The 21,222-nt window shown below is 33.8% G+C and overlaps 1 protein-coding gene across 14 annotated transcripts in view; it reads left to right on the forward strand.

The window, feature by feature from the left end:
- Gug (arginine-glutamic acid dipeptide repeats grunge) overlaps positions 1 to 21,222 on the forward strand; it is a 257,116-nt gene that overhangs the window by 127,190 nt on the left and 108,704 nt on the right. For all 14 annotated transcript variants that reach the window (XM_069825198.1, XM_069825188.1, XM_069825191.1 and 11 more), the window contains 2 exons: positions 4,358 to 4,450; positions 7,584 to 7,798. In XM_069825198.1, the coding sequence (XP_069681299.1) occupies positions 4,358 to 4,450; positions 7,584 to 7,798 (308 nt within the window). The remainder of the gene's footprint in view (positions 1 to 4,357; positions 4,451 to 7,583; positions 7,799 to 21,222) is intronic.

Consider the following 21,222-nt stretch of genomic DNA (forward strand, 5'->3'; position numbering starts at 1 on the left):
ATTATTATTATTATTATTATTATCATGTTATTGATTCATATTTTCGTAACACATATATTTTTATAGTATCTACTAAGTATAAAATAGCCGCCGGAGCAGCCCAGTTGGCTAAGGCGCTTGCCTATCGATCCAGAGTTGTGCTTGGGCGCAGGTTCGATTCCCACTTGGGCTGATTACCTGATCGATCGATGCAAAATAACCCAGTAGTTGATACAATTCGTTAAATAACCAAGTAAAAAAAAGTATAAAATAAAATTTAAAGTCATATAGGGCTTATGGAACCCCGGAACATACTTTGAGAAATGCTGCTGTATGGTAATTCAGCAGTTGTCCAGACTGAACGAAAAGTGGCCTAATATGTACATACATTTTAGGAAATCGCCATGAGAGATAATAGCGATAGTGGTAACCACTATTAGAGTATCCAGTATATAAACAGTAAAGACCCCTGGAATGGCATAGGATAATGTTTTCAGAACATGTAATATGCTACTGCGCCGCACGCTGCAGCTGCCGCGACGGTATGAGCAGACCTAAGAGGCATGGTTATAAGCACTAGGAAACTCTCGGCTCAGGATGTGAGACACGGACAGTACTATGAATCTTCTGAAGTGCGTTAAAAGTTTAACTTTTGTAGTTAACATTCTTAAGATTGTAAATTAGTTTTATACTGGAACCACAGTCTAGAAAAATGAAATGAAAGATAACAAGATGACAAACACAAGAAACCTAATAAATTTGTATTACAACAGTGTGTATGTAAACCAATAAGTCAGCAGTTAGCAAATGTAGTACATTTAGTAAAGTAGGACGTGCCTCTCCAATCACATTATTTCCGTGTCTTAGTGAATTAGAAGTGTAATTTTTTGTTATCAGAGCCAGTAGACCTATTGACAGATTTTTTTGGGCACTTCTGTTCCTCTTGTTATCCTAAAATTTACTGTCAACCTTGCTAGCGAAAATGACATAGCTGCCAGAATATAATATTGTAGAACTTTATCTTATCACATTCGTTTATTTCGTCATTTTTATGTATACAGCCAACTGAATTAAATATGAGTGAACTTCTTCCTAGCATATTGAATCCAGATATCGTTATAAGTACAATATGTACATATAAAATACTTCTGTTTTTCATTTGCCCGCCCACACATAATCGTGTATAATCCATAGAAGCAGAATTGGCAAATACATATGTAATTCTTAAGTTATATTTCATATTGTGTCATACTCTGTAATTCTGCACAAGATAGATTTCAACTTCCTATTTATATTTATGAGAAGAAACTTCTGACCTGTGATGTTGTATATTAAGAATGTGCCATTTCACTGTGTTATGACAATGATCAGAAAAAGAAAAGAAGTGTGTAAAATTATATGTACTAGATACTATACTAGTAACTGTTCTTGGTGAACTATTGTTTACTTTAAAATGCTATAGCTATCTGCTGTTTCTCTCTGGTGGTGGTTTGTATGGCAAAGGTGTACTAATATGGCTTTCTTTATATGGTGCTTTGAATTTAACTGGATTAATCTAATTTATGTCTTGTAAATTAATATTTACTTGTGTACTACAACTTTCAAATTAAGTTTTTGGTTTCGTACATACTTGAGAAATTAAAACTTGCTAAGTAGATAGGCTTTTAGATTATCTTTCTTTTGAGGACATGAAAACAGGTTGGCGTATAAAATAACCAGATGTTTATATATTCTTGTGTACATTCCAATAAATTAACTAATGGGTCTATTGATTTTTTGCAACGTGATGGAACATTGTGTTTTTTATGGACCTATTCATGATTTGTTAAACTTATTCAAAATGGTAGACGATCATACTTCCAAAATGAAATAGAAATACTCATTATATATAGATTGCTGAATTTGTATGAATAAGAATCATCAGACAATATACTGCTCAAAAAATTTGCAGAACAGATTTTGGTTGCCCTGAATATTTTTAGTATAAAGCTAATAGCATTTTATGTTGGTAATGTCATGTGAGATAGATAACATCTTATTTATTAACGAAACACAACATTTTGATCACATCGTCGCACTGAACAAACAAACAAACAAACAAACAGGAGTTGGTTGATTTGATGTTGGAAACCAAAGTTTGAACATTATGCTTCACTATGACTATTTTCAGACATATTGCAGACAGCAGCAATTGTATTATTTAGATTATTCTAAAGGCATCATAAAATGGTAGATACCAACAAAGTTGAAGTTCCAACAGCTGTTGTGCTTAATGAGCAGGGATGGACTTACTGTCAGGTTGCCGAAGACCTTCATTTCTTTATGTCACTTGTGTACAGAGCTGTTACACAGTACAGAGAGACAGGGCAGTACAAGAGGAGACGTGGTCAAGATAATAAATGGAAGACTGCTAAACACCAGGACAGATTTTTTGTTTTCCCTGCTGTATGTCGGCAGACTTCCACAACCTGCAACATCAAAAACGACCTCAGGAGATACCTGGTGTAACAGTTAGTGACCAGACAGTTAGGAATAGATTGAGAGGACACAATTTGAGAACCAGAAGAGCTCTAAATGTCCTTCATTTGTAGATTCAACGCAAGTAAGCATAATTAAGATTCATCCCAAAACATGTGAACTGGCAGCTTCGACACTGGAGGCACATACTGTTCACAGACAAATCGGGATTTTCCCTGACTTCATGTAATAGACGCATTCATGTATGGAGACGTCCTGCAGAGCATTTCGACCTGCCTAACATACAGGAAGTTGATAAATTTAGTCTGAGCTCAGTCAACATCATCTTAGAGAGCAAAACAGTTCTCACCTTGCCCCATTGCAGCTAAATGCAGTTGGCTATGTTGAAAACATATTGGAACAACATACTGTGTCTGCAGTGGAACATATGGGTGCAGCTTGAGCTCGGACTTAAATGTAATTAAACATTAATGCGATGTGTTAGAAAGATGGAACCATAAGCACTATCGAATCCCACAGAATCTCCAGGAACTTGCAGAGGCACTGAATGAAGATATGTGAAGACTTGTGTGAAGCATGCCTTGTAGCTGTCGGAAGTGTAATTCGTGCTCATGAAGGGCATGTCATATACTAGGCTCCATGTGGAGACCTTGAATATCTCGATTATTAGATTGAAGGAAGAAATTTCTCACTTTGTTTTAAGCAATGTCTGGACTCCTTACCATGATTTCCTTATTATTTGTTGTAAATGAGCATAAAATGTTATTTTTTGTGAAGTAGTGAGTTTGAAATGTTTTTTGTATGAAGGATAACATTTTATATTTCCTTGTTTAAATATAGTATACAATTAAAAATCTTGTTCTATTAATTTGTTTTAGCAGTATATAACTTTCACTATTCAGACTCTTCGTGAGGAATGAAAAACAATCGAAGGATACTTGGGTACAAATAAATCAAATCATTTTTTATCTGTTTATTTATTTATTTATTTATTTATATTTATTTATTTTGTTTACAGTGTTGGGCATCTTTCTGAACCCAAATTGTATTTTTTTATCTCCACTGGTCTCGATCTTAATAATTTCTTTCTTAGAGTTTTTTCTAGTCCTTATTTAAGCAAATGGAGCACACAATAGGATTGCAGTTGTGGTGTTGTGCTTTAAGACAAGAGATCCAGGATTCGATTCCTGATGTGCTTAAAACAAAAAAGGTCCTGGGTTCGATTTCTGATGGAGCTATGGTTATTCTCCGTTGATCTAATCCTTTCTGCCACTCTGCAGCCTTGGGATTCACTCAGCCTCTAACAGAAACAAGTACTAAGGGTATTTTCTCAGGAGTAAATTCGGCAATCATCTAGGACTGACATCTGTTACTGCTAATGCAGATTGTACTGCTACACTGTGAGTCTCTGTGGCCTGTAATAGAGATAACTCTACCTTTTTTTATTTAAGCAAATACAAATTTCGTAAGAGGTGAGAGCAGGAAGTGGGGGATAATACAACTGATAGAGATAGGTTTTATAGTTCTTTAAAGCAATATCACAATATTTCTACGAAATAATATGTTAAAAAATGTATAAATTTTTAAATTGTCATTTGTTAAATTCAGCTGCCATCGCATTTGTAAACCAAGAGGAATGGAGTTATTCCATTTTAATGGTTTGGCTGTTTATGTTATAAACATTAAATTAATATTTTGATGTTATTATGGTTAAATAATTTCATGTGTTACTTGTGTTAAAGTATGTGCATGAGTAATTCACAGTACTTTAATATATTAACATCTCTGGTATTTACAAACCTCAGCACAAAAGAGGTGTCATATGTGTTTATGTATTTAATTACAGTCAAGAGGATTTCACCACATATATTTTATAATGTTATGTTTGCGTGTTTAACAGGTGAAGGAAGTTCTGGCAGTGAGGATGAAAATTCGGAAGATGATTCAGACTCGAGGGACCATGCTTACAGATGCCACCACTGTTTTACTACAAGTAAGTTATGTCAAGTTGCTTCCAATATAGTTAGCTAAATTACTGAGAGAATGCAAGACGAGAGTGGCCAATATAGAAGTTCAAACAACAGTTTTCCATTAGACAAATCTACTTAAACAGCACACTTGAGCTAAAATAAATAGTCTTTGGTTCACTGTTTATCTTAGGTTTCAAGGATAGCTGCCCTTTAGTAAGGATTCCCAAAAGACGGCATACTAAATAGATAATTGTATTATCATTATTATTATTTTCAAGGAAAGTAAGATTATTCAGTCATCAATAATCTGTTACAGTATAAAGTAATTAAGTGTATAGGTGATTTCGTAAAATTTGAACAGAATATTTCATTATGTCTGCAGCAGTAAGATTCATAGTTTTTAAAGGAATTCCAAAAAAACTTAAAACATTCAGCTGAGAATTTGTAATTGTTCCCGGTGCTCCAAACAAAAGTCCAAAGTCCAAAAGTCTGTTCATGTATAATAATAACCCCTGAAGTATTGAATTATAGGTTCTTAGAAGGTCTTCTTTTATTCATGTACTACTATTGGTTGTTTAGCTTCAGTTTCAAAATATACAGTGGGGTCAGTGACAATAGCTCTGTCATTTTCTTTATCAATGGCAATTATGTCAACTCGCCGAGAACTTCCATCTTTTGCAAGGCAGTGGACTTCTTGGTGAACCTCGTAGAATGAAAGGAGACTTTTAGCAATAAATTCTAGTATTGCATGGTGTCTAGTATTCCAGATGAGAGTTCAATGTTGGCAAAATCCCAGGATGTGCATGATAGTGTATAATATTTCTTGTAATTGTATTGCATTTCTAGTGGTGTGGAAGAGAAGGCCTGATGGCCTTAACTCCACCTACCTGGCATGATACACACATTTGACACTTTTCTCGTCATTTTAATTGCCTCATTCCAATTGGATACAAGAAGACCAACCCTGTTGTTATCAAACTGTTAGGTGGTGTGTATTCCTGGAATAATGCAAAACCTCTGCCTTTTTACATAAGTATGCATCATTTCATGTATTCCTTATCTCTTAATATCTCGATACTTCTCACATTTTTCTTAACATGAAAATCTCTAAACCTCACATCCTTAATTTCATATTTTAGATTTTAAAGTATAATAATAATAATGATAATGATAATAATAATAATTATTATTATTATTATTATTATTATTATTATTATATTCTGTATTTTGAGACAGACATTAAAGAAGGAAAATGATAATACTGTTTTTTTTTAAGCTGAACTATCCACGAGTCTAAATTTGACAGGAAAGATTTTATATTATCTCAGAGACACACAGTGGTCTGGTATTGTCTTTAAAGACGAATGTTAAGTTCATTGTTCTTTTAACTGATTTATTTTCATTGTTCGGGAAGTCACTGTGAAAAGATTTTGGTTCTGCTTACCTGAAATTTTAGCATATTGCTTTTGGCATAATGCATAATGCCTTTGTATATTGTATTTCTTGACGTCTAATAAATCTTTCAACGTAATAGACATTTTATGTTATCTATTTTTAAGCAACAAAAATACTGTTCTTCCCCTAATTAATCTTAATTACGCTTTTCTGAACTTCCATGTAGCTTTGATAAAGACATTCTGCCACTGATAGTGTTAGACAATGTATTTGAAGGGTTTAAGGGTTTGAAAGTAAGTAGGGGTACATTGACATCATACTAAGTATTTATCTGTCTCAAAGATGTTGTCTTCCTCATCAGTAGGATTCATGTATTTTCTTCTATCATGATGTTGTATATTGTAACACATGATTCATGTTGAGAACCTATTTGAATTCATTTTCCTGATAAATTAAGTTCAGAGTGATATAGATTTGTACCTTCTTCATTTTTGGATAGTAAAGAAGTGTTTATTGTGCATCAGTTATTCATAGATTTCAAAAAGGCATATGACTCGGTTGAGAGAGAAGTTTTATATGATATTCTTATTGAATTTCGTATTTCCAAGAAACTAGTTCGAATAATTAAAATGTGTCTCAGTGAAACATACAGCAGAGTCTGTATAGGTCAGTTTCTGTCAGATGCATTTCCAATTCACTGTGGGCTAAAGCAAGGAGATGCACTATCACCTTTACTTTTTAACTTTGCTCTAGAATATGCCATTAGGAAAGTTCAGGATAACAGACAAGGTTTTGAAGTGAATGGGCTACATCAGCTTCTTGTCTATGTGGATGATGTGAATATGTTAGGAGAAAATCCACAAATGATTAGGGAAATTACGGGAATTTTACTTGAAGCAAGTAAAGAGATAGGTTTGGAAGTAAATCCCGAAAAGACAAAGTATATGATTATGTCTCGTGACGGGAATATTGTACGAAATGCAAATATAAAAATTGGAAATTTATCCTTTGAAGAGGTGGAAAAATTCAAATACCTGGGAACAACAGTAACAAATATAAATGATACTCGGGAGGAAATTAAACACAGAATAAATATGAGAAATGCCTGTTATTATTCGATTGAGAAGCTTCTGTCATCCAGTCTGCTGTCAGAAAATCTAAAAGTTAGAATTTATAAAACAGTTATATTACTGGTTGTTCTTTATGATTGTGAAACTTGCACTCTTACTTTGAGAGAGGAACATAGGTTAAGGATGTTTGAGAATAAGGTGCTTAGAAAAATATTTGGAGCCAAGAGGGATGAAGTTACAGGAGAATGGAGAAAGTTGCACAACACAGAACTGCACGCATTGTATTCCTCACCTGGCATAATTAGGAACATTAAATCCAGATGTTTGAGATGGGCAGGGCATGTAGCACGTATGGGGGAATCCAGAAATGCATATAGGGTGTTAGTTGGGAGGCCCGAGGGAAAAAGACCTTTGGGGAGACCGAGGCATAGATGGGAAGATAATACTGAAATGGATTTGAGAGAGGTGGGATTTGATGATAGAGACTGGATTAATCTTGCTCAGGATAGGGATCAGTGGCGGGCTTATGTGAGGGCGGCAATGAACGTCCGGGTTCCTTAAAAGCCAGTAAGTAAGTAAGTAAAGAAGTGTTTATTCAATATTCATTTGTAAAATGCAAGTTTAATGAGCTAATGTGTAAAATATATGGAGAATTGGAATACAGTTATGCTGAACTTAATGTTGTATATAGATTCACGAGACTGGCAGCCATCTGGCAAGGACCGTAGGACACTGCTGTGTTCGGACTGTCGCGCTTACTGCAAGAAGTATGGAGAACTGCCACCTGTCAACACAACTGGCAACAATGGTCGCGGAGATACTCCCTATCTCTTCCGGCCTGTTCAGACAGAATCGCCTGATGATTCTCCAGGAAGGATGAGAACCCGTACGAGAGCAAAAGAGCAGGTGAAAGCAACGATAAATCCTTACATAACTAGACAATTTATGACCATATCAGTCTGTTGCTAGTAAATTAATTTGCCCTACAGATTACACTCAAAACCTTGCGTGTATTCAGGATCTAAAACCATAATAAATTTATGTAAACTATGTATGGTTTTTCGTTTCCAAGTTTTAGTTGCTTTTGTGTTCATAATACTTCGATAAACTAATTCCATGACATAATTAATAAACATTGCTCAATGTATCCTCTATAATTGTGCTATTTGTCTTTTAAAGATTATCACACAGTTTATTCAATTGGGAAGTGCAGTGGAAATTGACATTACAAGAAGTTGGTGATACCATGTATACAATGATGGCATCCAAATTATAATGCAGCAAGCATGTTTACCATTTAGGAACATACTGAATGTAATTTGAGCCAACACAAAGTGTCTGATCACTAAATTTAACTATAAATGAATTTTAGAAAAATACAGCACATCCAGATTTGATCCCCAGTAATGAGACAGCATTTCTCTCTTTGTCTCTCTTCATCCTTCTGTATTCTTCTGAGGAATGCATTAGGTCATATTGATCAAAGACCAGAAAATCGTGCACTTTGTAATTATTATTGTTGATGCATATTTCTGGTAATTATAGAGGTGAAATAAATCAACAGAAATATTCCTTTACAGAAGAATTGGCCCAAGAGAAGGAACTTAAATCACATGTAGAACACTGTATGATTATTTAAAAATGGAATAGTCAACAAGACAGTACATGGGATTTTTAGTATTATGTAAAAGTTTAATTATAATTAAACTCATACTGATTTACTTTATCGAATATCCCGAAACACAAAAAATAATGTAATTTGGAAACTGTGTGAAATTAAACATAGTTTTTATGAAAGATTATGTAATTACACATCTTGATTACACAACTTTTAACACTATATCACTTCGGAATATGTATTAAAAAGACATATAATGCATATTCCGAATATGTAATTACTTTGAAACTAAGTGAAATTAAACATAGTTTGTGTGGTATTGGCCTGTGTAATTACTTTTGCTTATGACTGTCTCTTGAGATAGGACCCATGTGATTTGTGATATGACACATGTATATTGAGTATTGAAAACAATCCAGAAATTCAAAATTAAGCCATTCCATTACTTTTGAAAGAAATTATTATTGCATAAAGAGAATCAGCTCGATGATATCCTAGTCAAAAAAGAAATTTCAATAGCTGCTATATCTGAAACGAAAAAGAAATTACAAGGTAATATAGAAACTCAGAACTACATTCAGTTTTATTCAAGGGTGAAGAGGAATATTAGGGCGCAAGCAGGAATCATGTTATTGATTCACAAAAAATTTAAGAGCACTATCACTGATTACACTTATTGTAATGAAAGAATCCTTCAAATTGAAAATTTGTAGAGGATACATATCTATTATAGGAGTTTATGCTCCAGTAGAACTTGATGACAAAGAAAATTTCTACAGGATACTTATCTATTACAGGAGTTTATGTACCAGTAGAAGGTGATGCCAAAGAGAATGAAAAATTGTATAATAAATTACAGCTAATTTTAAATAAGATTAACAAGAATGGCTTTCATGTTAATGGGAGAGTTTAATGTCCATATTGGTAATCAAAAAATAAATCAAACTGTTGGTAGATTTGGTGAACCAACAAGAAATGATAATGGATCTCTGATTGATTTTGTCTTATATAATGACTTGCATATTATGAACTCCTTTTACAACCATAAAGATAGCCACAAATTTACCTGGGAAGCAAGAGGCTTGAAATTGATTCACTATGCTATTTGTAATTATAAATTAGCCGAATTAGTAGATACAAAAGGTTTCCATGGCTCTGAAGTAGAAACAGATCGTTATTTACTTGTCTGTCCAGTCAGAATGAAACCGAGAAGGTATAAAAAGAAAAAAACAAAATCACAACCTGAATAAGAAATCATCATATGAAGTCCACTTACTTAATGATTGTAGTGTTAAATGGTTATACCAAAAAAAAACTAGATGACTTAAACAACACTATACCAGTGAGTCAGTTACGACTCTGGACGAATTAAACAGGTGACTTGCCAAATACCTCCATTCCATAAAAATAAATATAGGCCTGTTTTTATTGTTGTTGTAGTTGTTGTTATTACTGTTGTTGTTATTATTATTATTATTATTATTATTATTATTATTATTATTATTATTATTACTGTTATTATTATTATTATTGTTATTATTATTAGCCTATTATTATTATTATTATTATTATTATTATTATTATTATTATTATTATTATATGTAGCCTACTGATCACATATGAGTACAGAATGGCAAAGATGCAAGCCGTGAGAGAATGATGTTAAGTTATGGTTGAGCTGTGAGCGGGAGGGACCGGATGAGAAATACACACTTACGAAACAGATACTATTCACTATATCACAATAAGAAGATTGAAAAAAAAATTGCTAGTGATTACCACTTCAGTTACTTGGTAATTGAAGTAAGACTCACCTTATTGTTTATATATTGAGTCGATTTTTCTGTTTTTCATCTTTGCCAAAGCATCTATGATGTCTTTGTAGAAGGGTCGAATTTTCATAAATTCACTGAGTACATCCTTGTGATTATAAATAGTAGCCAATGATGTCAAACTGCTATTGCCTAAGTTTTGATTCTCTTTAAACAGTTCGTTCTGCAGAACAACTAATGGACGGAATTGTAATAGCAAGGCTGAAGAGTTTGTATGCATCCATGAAGACATCATCCTCTGATTATATTTTAAAAACATCAATAATGCTTTGAGATTAAGACCTTCATAAGCCTTATCTTAGTAGAGCAAGGTAAATTCGTTCCTTAGTCGTTCTGTATCTGGGAATTGTTTTGGATAGTACAACTTTAAATTGTTTAAAGTATCAAATGGGAGTACTTTGAAGTATTCTTGAAATTTGGAACTATCGGCAAGCTTTAGAAATTTTAAATTTTGAATATCATTAAACCGTTCATTTCTGACATTACATTATTCAATATTCATAAAATAGGACACTTAAGGTTTTATTTGTACTATTCTAAAGACATATTCCGCATTTCAGAAGGGGCTTTCATTTTTGATGAAGTGGATTCAATAAGCCAGTTGAAAGTATCGTAGTTTCCCTTCCTGTTCAAAGCATCTATTGTATTGTGAATCATGTTTGCACAGAATCCAATATCTAACGATTTCTTTTGCAATATGTTGAATAAGATATGCGTCATATCAAGTATTTCTTTAAAAGCAAAAGCCAGGAATGCAAATTCAAAGTTACTAAACTTATTTATGAATCCCTCAGCCTGACAAATACATGCTGAATCACCAGTTTTCATAATATGTTACAAATACACGTATCATTCCATCCCACCCATCTACTATTACCTTTAAGGTCTGCGAATCTGAGGACCATCTAGTGTCTCTTCCTGTAGATATACGCCTTCCGACCTCAGTATCAATAATGTGAGACCGTTGGCTAGAATGGTGGAAGAAACATGGTATCCCACTTACGTTTACAAAAAGAATGCGGTACTTCTGGATTCTATCACAACTTTGTTGCAAAACTAGATTATCTATGTGCAAAGCAGTGAACAAAGACTGCTTAGAGTGCAACGTCTTTCACCTTCTTTTGGAGACCGTTTAATGCCAGGCCATAACTGCGGCACCATCATAGCTTTGTTGCACAATTACAACATTAACTAAAGCAAAGAAAGAAAAAACCAAAAAATGGTCCTCACTAACATACAACAAACAAATTTCAAATAAACTTGCCAACTTTTTTTCAAAAAGAAAACCTCAAAATAGCACATAAAACCAATAATAAAATCAATAATATCAATAACCATCTACACAATTTTGACAAAAATAACAAAAAAGGCATGTACATGTTACAATGTAAATCTTACAAATCAAATATATAGGACAAACTAAACGGAACTTCAAAATACGATACAAAGAACATATATCGGACTTTAAATTCAGTCAAATCAAATCAAAATACGCCACCCATCTCATTCAAAGTGGACATGAACTTTGCTCACAGAAAGATACACTAATAATGATTAAAACCTATAGTGACAATAAATACATAAATGCCACCGAAGAATTTCCTATAGTGACAATAAATACATAAATGCCACCGAAGAATTTTAAATCTCTAAATATTATATTAAAGATAAAACTTTAATCAATGAAAACTTACCAAACTTACAAAACACACTGTACCATACATAATCACTTAATGTATCAATGCGCTTAGCCAGTGAACAAACCCTTTCACCTTCATAACACACAGTCTCCTTCCAGCTTGCATTCAATAAGCATGGGTACACACCAACCGATCAGCTGTAAGCATTACGTACAAACAAATTAATACACAAATATTACTCTGAAACATTTATATTTTCTAAATTATTTTAAATTCTTTTTCATTCTTATTTTTATTAATATTTCCTCACATTTGACATTCCATCCATTTAATTAATGATTAATATTTGTAATCTTATGTCACATAGCATTGACTTTTCACTTCAACTAATTACAGTAGAACCTCGATTATCCATCCATCACCCTATTAACCGATTGTTGGATTATCAGTCTGTCTTTCTCTCACTTTTTGTTATTTGCTGCACAAATAATGACGTACTGTACATTTGTATTAGCACGTTATTTTTCTAGAGGGTCATCACAAGCCTTTATCCTTATACAGTATGGTCTACTGTTCGAGTTATATGTATAATTTCTATATAGGCCTAAAAAGTTTCCTACGGATGTCAAAACAAATCTTGCTGTGCCAAGTATCGAAAGAAAAAGTGTAGGCCTAAATAATTGAGTGGGTTGGGGAAAGAGAAACTGTACCTCATTTCGCATCAGAATACGAGATTGGAGTATAAAATATGTAAATCTACAACATGAGACCTACACTATTCCATTACAAGGAGTTTTCTTTTCCTTAAAAATCCGTCATTGACAACCAGACTTCATTTAGTGAATTTGTGATCCACTACCTAGCTGTCCACACCTGTGGAGTAACGGTCAGCGCGTCTGGCTGCGAAACCAGGTGGCCCGGGTTCGAATCCCGGTTGGGGCAAGTTACCTGGTTGAGGTTTTTTCTGGGGTTTTCCCTCAACCCAATACGAGCAAATGCTGGGTAACTTTCGGTGCTGGACCCCGGACTCATTTCACCGGCATTATCACATTCATATCATTCAGACGCTAAATAACCTAGATGTTGATACAGTGTCGTAAAATAACCCAATAAAATAAATAAATAAACTACCTAGCTTGTTAAGTACAAGACCATGGGGGAAATTACGAAAGTGTCTGTGTTATTCACTAAATTTACGAAAAGTTCTTATGGTACGGATTATCCTATTTTTCGATTAACCGTTCAGCCCATTCCCTTCATTACCATGGATAATAGAGGTTCTACTGTATTACGATTCTTTTCTAGATAACCTTGAATTTCACTTTACAATCCTAAGATGTACTAGCACTCAAAATCACCTCATAATATATTAACGTAAGCTTATGGTATACTTTCGTATATTTTACCGTAGTTAACTTATTAATAATACTCAAGTTTTCAAATTTGTTCACACAATACCATATCAAAATTAAAACTCTACAATATATTAACTATCTAATTTGCTCTATCTATTAGTGATTAAACACGTATAGCATTACATAATATTTAATTAGATTAATTCAATTAACATATTCCTCCTTAGACATCACTCGAGTCGTAATCTACAACTCCTAGACACCATGGTATTTATATAATTTCTTACACATAACAATGTAACATCTCAGAAAAGGTTGAAAAGAAACTGCAAATCCTGAAAAGGTTAGCTGGTGCTAAATGGGGCTGCTCAAGGAGAGTCCTTAATACAACATACAAAATGTATATTAAACCAAACCTCTTGTACTGTTCTGAAGCTTTAATAACAGCAGCAAATGCTAACATCAATAAACTTGAACAAATACAAAATCAGGCTCTTCGCCTAATCACTGGAGCAGTTAAATCCACACCTGTTGATGCCATGCTTGCCTTAACACGGATCCCATCAATAACAACAAAAATAGAAAAACAAGCACTGCTCCAACATGAGAAAATGTTACGACTGCCAAACTCTAAATGAACAGAAAAGAACCTCCCTTCTTCAATCCTTAAAACTCATAGTAGTTTCCTAGAAAAGGTAACACAGATTAAATCCAAATTGAGCATTCCTAACACAAGAGAAAATTTACTTATAAGAGAAAATCCATTGGAATTATTGCAACCTACTTTCAGTTTGAATTAACAGAGGAAATAAGTAAATCAGACACACCAAAAGAAATACAAAAACTTCTAGCACTGGAAACGATCAATACTAGATATCCTACAGAAGAATGGCTACACATATATACTGATGGATCAACCACAGAAAACCTTATTGGAGCTGGAGTTACATGTACCCATTTTTCCTTTTATCATTCTGTTGGCAGAGACACAACAAATTATGATAGTGAAATAGAGGCTATACACATTGCTGTCCGACAATTATTAAATCTTCCCTTAAATAAATATAACAAGACAGTAATTCTTTCAGATTCTAAAGCTGGAATTCAGGGAATATGTTCAAATGCTACAAAGAAGTCAACAAAAATAAGAGAATGCTACAAAATGTTAACACAACTCCAAAAAGTTAATAAGATTGTCCGTCTCCAATGGATTCCAGCACACTGTGGAGTCATGGGGAATGAAACTGCAGACACACTTGCCAAGAAAGGCACAACAATAAAACAAAAATCTAAATTTAATTTCTCATATTCCTCAATAAAACGCTTGATCACTACAAAATTTTCTCATTCATACCTACAAGAAATAGAATCAAATGCTAAAGACAAAAAATGGATTACACTACTTTCCAACCCAGATGTAATCCCCCAGAGACCAAGGAAAACAGCAGTTGCAGCCTTCAGACTATTGACAAATTATGACTGTCTAGCAAGTCATCTCTACAGAATAGGTATCTCTGCTTCACCCATATGTGTCCTGTGTAACGATCCAGCAGAAATGAATGAAGACCACTTGAAGACCTGTGAAGCATTAAGATCAGAAGAAACTACAGTTCAAAAGTATTGGAAAGCACGACTGCTAATGGCTTCATTGCCAAATGCAAGGCACTAGACAACAACAATAACAACAACAACAATGTAAGTTCATTCACTTACACTTGTAATATTTTATTATAACATACACAGGCAGTTACAAAAATTTCTTACCTTTCAACATCAAAAGTTGATGATGCATCAGCTATACCGCACTAATCTTCAATAGAAGATGAATTTTAAATTATAATTGAATTACATATGCTTATCCACACCATTTGATGAAACTATCTATTTAATTTAACTTATATAACGGAATTTCAATCATCAAGTACTTCGATGTCTACCTATAATGCCAATATTGAAACACATATAAAATATTCATAAGAGCTCCACTCTTCACTTTGAAAACCTTGAGGGTAGTTCTACAGTTATATCAGAACATAACCATGTAAACCTAAATTGCACATCTATTTTAATGAATACGTTGCTCAATTTAACTCTTCTATTATAGATAATATTTAACATAAGTTACAATTCTAAATAATGCATATAAACACAATAGCAACATGCATTACACATCTCACTTATGGTGAATTAAAATTGTAAACGAGCTTTCACTTGCACTAATAAACAAGATTAATTATAGACACATTTTAATAATTACAAAACGTAAGTGAAAGCTCGTAACATAATTTGTAAATGTTTTTACTCTCATATATTTTGTCTTGTATTTTAACCATAACTACTCATTCTTGTTTTATTGTTTTATTACATGGATATTTGATGTTCACTATGCTTACATGCATTGATATAATTGAGGTTAACAAATTGGTTAATTATAAAAAATGTATCTGATGATGTCACATGTGTGATGAAAACGTTCATACGTATGTAACATAAAGGAATCACTCCTAAAATATTATATGATAAGTCATTGACTGAAAGATAATAAACTTATTCAATTGAATTGTTCCACAAGTTTAGATTTGTTTTCAAATTCTGATAATGAGACATCAAGTAGTTGATAAAGTATGCTGAAGTACGGTCTTCACTGATATCATGGAATCCCAAAAATCTTTCAGCTACACTTTCACAAGAATTCACATATCACAGAATTAAAGAGCACTGTGTTCTTTTGTGAAATATCACTAGTGCCATCTACCTGCACCGAGAAAAATTGTGTGTCCTTAATTTCATCATTAATAGAGTCCTTAATATAATCTGATATAATTTCATTTTGGATTGTTTCTGAATACCCTGCAAAAACAGATTTTATGTTTAAATAGTGGTTTTGAACGTTCATGGAATTTCCCTCGATATATGAATCCAAAAGTTCCTTAAAATTGGCTCTATTTAAAGAGTTCTCACTTTAATTATGACTGCGAAAAGCCATTTCTTGTTTACTTAAAAACAAAGCAACTCTAATTCTCTAATTGGATATTGCATGAAAAGTCTATTAAGCCTAACAGAATGTATTTTACAATATGTAGTCGTAAATTTTCCCGAAGAGCGTCTGTAATTTTGTTAGTGTTTTTTTTCTAGCTCTTTTAATCTGACACAATTGCATAAATGTTCTAGAGAAGCTTCACATTTTCAGAATGCTTGGGTAATATTGTATAAAGTCCACTGCGCCATTGTTGTTCCACGTGCTCTTTACAACGCTGACAAGCAAACACAACCAATAATACAATTTGTGATAATATGTAGCTATTACCATACAACCATTTATATTCTTCATACCAACGAGATTTAAATTTCCTGGTATAAGTTTTTGAACATGCCCCACCACAAAGTTTTTCTAAACACAACACTGGTGTTGGTCTACCAACATTTAACACGTCACGTTTGTCATCATCTTTCCACAAAGAAAATTGTGTCTGGAGTATGGAACACACCAAGTTGTTAGTTGGATTCATTACAAATCTCTTAAATAATAACCATAAAAAAATAAACTTCACATAACACACAGTAATAATCATTAATTACTTAAGAAAAATCAGATTATAACACAATGCAGAGTGCAGATCGATACAAACATTCAGTTCACACTAGGCACTACTGTTTCTACCAACATATTTCACTTCAAATAAACCAAACAAATGTGAAGGAATTCCTGCATTGTGTTGCGAACACTGCCTATTTGAATTCATGCTGGGCCCTAATATGTCTACCAACATATTTCACTTCAAATAGACCAAACAAATGTGAAGAAATTTCTGCATTATTTTGAGAATACTGCCTTAGATGGAAAGGTTCCCTCCCACTAAACGCAACCTTTGGCATGGATCCCCACCACAAAATGCATACTTGCTATGGCAACCAGGTAAACTTTCTCACCCCTCCACTATCTGACTTACCATAGCTTTGTGTGTTCGGTTTCACCTGTTGCAATCGAATGAACTGGGGCCGATGAAGTAAGCAAGCAAGCAGCAAGCTTCTTGACAGACTGGTTGCGATTGGCAGGCCATAAAAGGAAGCAGTAACCACTTAGCAGTTTGAATGTTTTTACAATTTGCAGAATCTTTACAAACGAAGAATGACTGCTAGAAGATAAAATATAATTATGTAATAATATTTTAGGAGAAAAATTCGCTCCAGCGCCGGGGATCGAACCCGTGTCCTTGGTTCTACATACCAAGTCCTCTGACCACTGAGCTACGCCGAATTCAATCCACAGCACCGGATCGACCTTTCCTCCTTCGATGTTTCCCTTTGTGGCCTGACTCCAAGTTAGGCATATATATGTTGACGTGTATCCAATGTCAACTGCCATTATACTAGGAGCGCACTCAGCTGAGTGACTTGTTGGCCGGGAATCTGCAGTTATTATGCTCTGCTAGCTGAAATAATATTCTAGATATATTAATTTGTCCTACAGAATTTATCTGTAATATTGACACTTAATATTTTAGGAGAAAAATTCGCTCTGGCGCCGGCGGATTCCCAGCCAACAAGTCACTCAGCTGAGTGCGCTCCTAGTATAATGGCAGTTGATATTGGATACACGTCAACATATATATGCCTAACTTGGAGTCAGGCCACAAAGGGAAACATCGAAGGAGGAAAGTTCGATCCGGTGCTGTGGATTGAATTCGGCGTAGCTCAGTGGTCAGAGCGCTTGGTACGTAGAACCAAGGACCCAGGTTCGATCCCCGGCGCCGGAGCGAATTTTTCTCCTAAAATATTAAGTGTCAATATTACAGATAAATTCTGTAGGACAAATTAATATATCTATAATATTATCTCAGCTAGCAGAGCATAATAACTGCGGATTCCCGGCCAACAAGTCACTCAGCTGAGTGCGCTCCAAGTATAATGGCAGTTGACATTGGATACACATCAACATATATATGCCTAACTTGGAGTCAGGCCACAAAGGGAAACATCGAAGGAGGAAAGTTCGATCCCTGGCTCCGGAGCGAATTTTTTTCCTAACATATTAAGTGTCAATATTACAGATAAATTCTGTAGGACAAATTAATATATCTATAATATAATTATGTAAGCTATTTGAAAAAAGTAGGTGACTTGGCAATTCAACACTTCAAGGAAGAACTGCCCCTGCAGTGAGTGATAAGGTCGAAGAAGAATGGTCACATATTTCAGAGATGGTGAAGCAGGCAGCATATGGAAGTCTGGGCACAAAACAAAGGTGACGTAGAATGAGAGATTTACGAAATTGGGATGATAACATTAAACAAATTATTGCAAACAAACGAGAAGCATATCAAAACTATGTTTGCACTAGAAAGGAAGATGACAGAATTAATTACCATGAAAAATGAGTGATTACCAAACGTTATTTTAGAAAATACCATAGACAAAATTGGAACAAATTTGTCTCCTTGAAAAATAATAATATAACACGACCTCAACTACAAGTATGTAAAATATTTAAATTTCTTGGTAAAGAAATTAAAGAAACTGTGAGTTTAAATACAATTTATACAGAAACATGGTTAAATGATCATCATTTATGGCATCAAAACACTACTCCTCTGATGTTACCATATTCTGATAATTCTTATACAGAAGCCATTGAATGAACTTCTTACAGTCCTACGAAACATGAAAAGTACAAAGCACCAGGTGAAGATCATGTAAATACAGAATTGTTTAAATCTGCAGGACAAACTTTCCTCTTAAGGCTTCTGTCTTTCCTGAATCTGATACAGAATGGACAAGAACCACTCAAAAGTTGGTCTCAGTCTATTGTAATTCCAATATATATGAAAGGCGATCGAAATACTGCGGCCATTGTAGAGGGTTAAGCCTATTGAACACGGAATATAAAATTTTTGCGAATATAATAGAAAATATACTTTATGATTATGAACATATTTTGGAAGAACAAAACGGTTTTTGGAAAGAAAGATTATGTTATGATGGATATTTTACATGTTGAATCTTTCGTACACTACTTTTAACACTTAAAATTCTCATTCATACAGTCCTCTCTGTAGATTGAAAACTCAAAAAAGTTTCATATCCATTGTTCAAGAATTAAAACAGAAAATCAATATCCCGAATTTAAAAGAAAACTTACAAATTAAACCAAACCCTTTAACTCTATTAAATATAGAATATAATCTAAATTTAACAGAAGAAATACTAAATTTAACAGAAGAAATACTGAAATCAGAAGTAAACACTGAAATACTGAAACAATTTCAATTCAGGAATCTGCCCCTGAGCACGAGTTTTACTCTTTCAGGGGCGAGCTAAAGTTTCTCTGTATATTTTATATTTTATGTTACAATTATTAGCAAAATAATAAATAAATTGTCTTTAGAGACAATTAATATTAGGTATCCTCCACAAAACTGGCTTTATTTATACACTGACGGATCCTTGATCTCCAGAGAACAAAGTGCCGGTGCAGGTGTTACGTGCGGTCTCTTCTCACTTTATAGATCTCTTGGATATGGAACAACAAGTTTTGATGGTGAAATAATTGAAAATAAGTGAAAGTCTCGGGAATCTTCTATGCCACATCAATAAATTTAAGAATGCAGTTATATTGTCAGACTCCAAAGCAGCTATTCTATCAATAGTCTCTAAACACACACCTTCATCTCAAACAGCAGAAATAACTAAAATGCTCTCTCAATTAATATCACTCAATAAAAGAATTGTATTCCAATGGATACCATCCCATTTTGGAATCCTGGGAAACGAGAATGCGGATGCTTTAGCAAAGAAGGGCAGCACTGCTACTTACAGACCTATTACTAAATCTACGTATTACTCTGTGAAAAGATTTATTAAATCTACATACTTAGACTACAACAAACAAAATTTGATAACACAATCCCAAGGGAAAAAATGGAACTCTCTGCGTCAAAATCCACAGTTAATTCCCGATTTACCACGAAAATCGTCTGTAGCTGCATTTAGATTGGCAACAGGCCATGGTTGTTTGGCCAAACACTTACATAGAATTAGAATATATCAGTCCCCATTGTGCAACTCAAAGCAAGAAATGGATTCAGAACATCTCAAAATCTGTGCTTCAATGGCTGGTCATGATAATATCTTTGAAAAATATTGGAGTGCAAGAGGTCAAATGACTTTATTGTCAAACGTCTGGCATTAGAAAACTACAACACTTAAAATTCTCAACACACAGATCAATTTCAGAACACACACACTATTTGACACAACTCTTCATCACACAAACTCACCCACACAACAAGCAGCAAAGTTGAGATAGCGGCAAGATCTAGTAAGCTCTGAGGATGGTGTTGAATAGCACCGAAACAGCTGTAAGCCGCACATGCTTACATAATTAACATGAGTAAGATCGCCATTTAATCACTTATGGATATTTTACCTTGAAAATGTTAATAGAAAAAGGCAGTGAATTTAATATGGAAACACACATTGTCTTAATAGACTTCAAAAAAGCATTTGTAAAGTTAATAGCTATATCTTGTTAAACATACTACTAAATGATATAAATAATATTTGACAGTATGGAACTGAGTTTTGGATATCAATAAAAGATGAATGTCTGCTGCAAAATGGTAAAGCTCAGCAAATCTTAATCACATCTGCAATGTCATATTTGTATGAAGCTGGGTTTTCGGTGATTTCTCTGATGAAAATCAACATGAACTAGAAATGAAGGTAGCACTATGAACACCATGAATTGGAAAAGTTTGGGAACCACTGCATGAAATGGATCGAATTCACTGCTGTGCAAATTGTTAACACTTTTAATACATCTGGAGACAGAGTAAAGAGATTTACTATTGTAGAAACATTTGTGAGGTCTCATACCTACCATAGG

The sequence above is a fragment of the Periplaneta americana genome, chromosome 1 (assembly GCF_040183065.1).
Source record: "Periplaneta americana isolate PAMFEO1 chromosome 1, P.americana_PAMFEO1_priV1, whole genome shotgun sequence".
Taxonomy (NCBI): Eukaryota; Metazoa; Arthropoda; class Insecta; order Blattodea; family Blattidae; genus Periplaneta; species Periplaneta americana.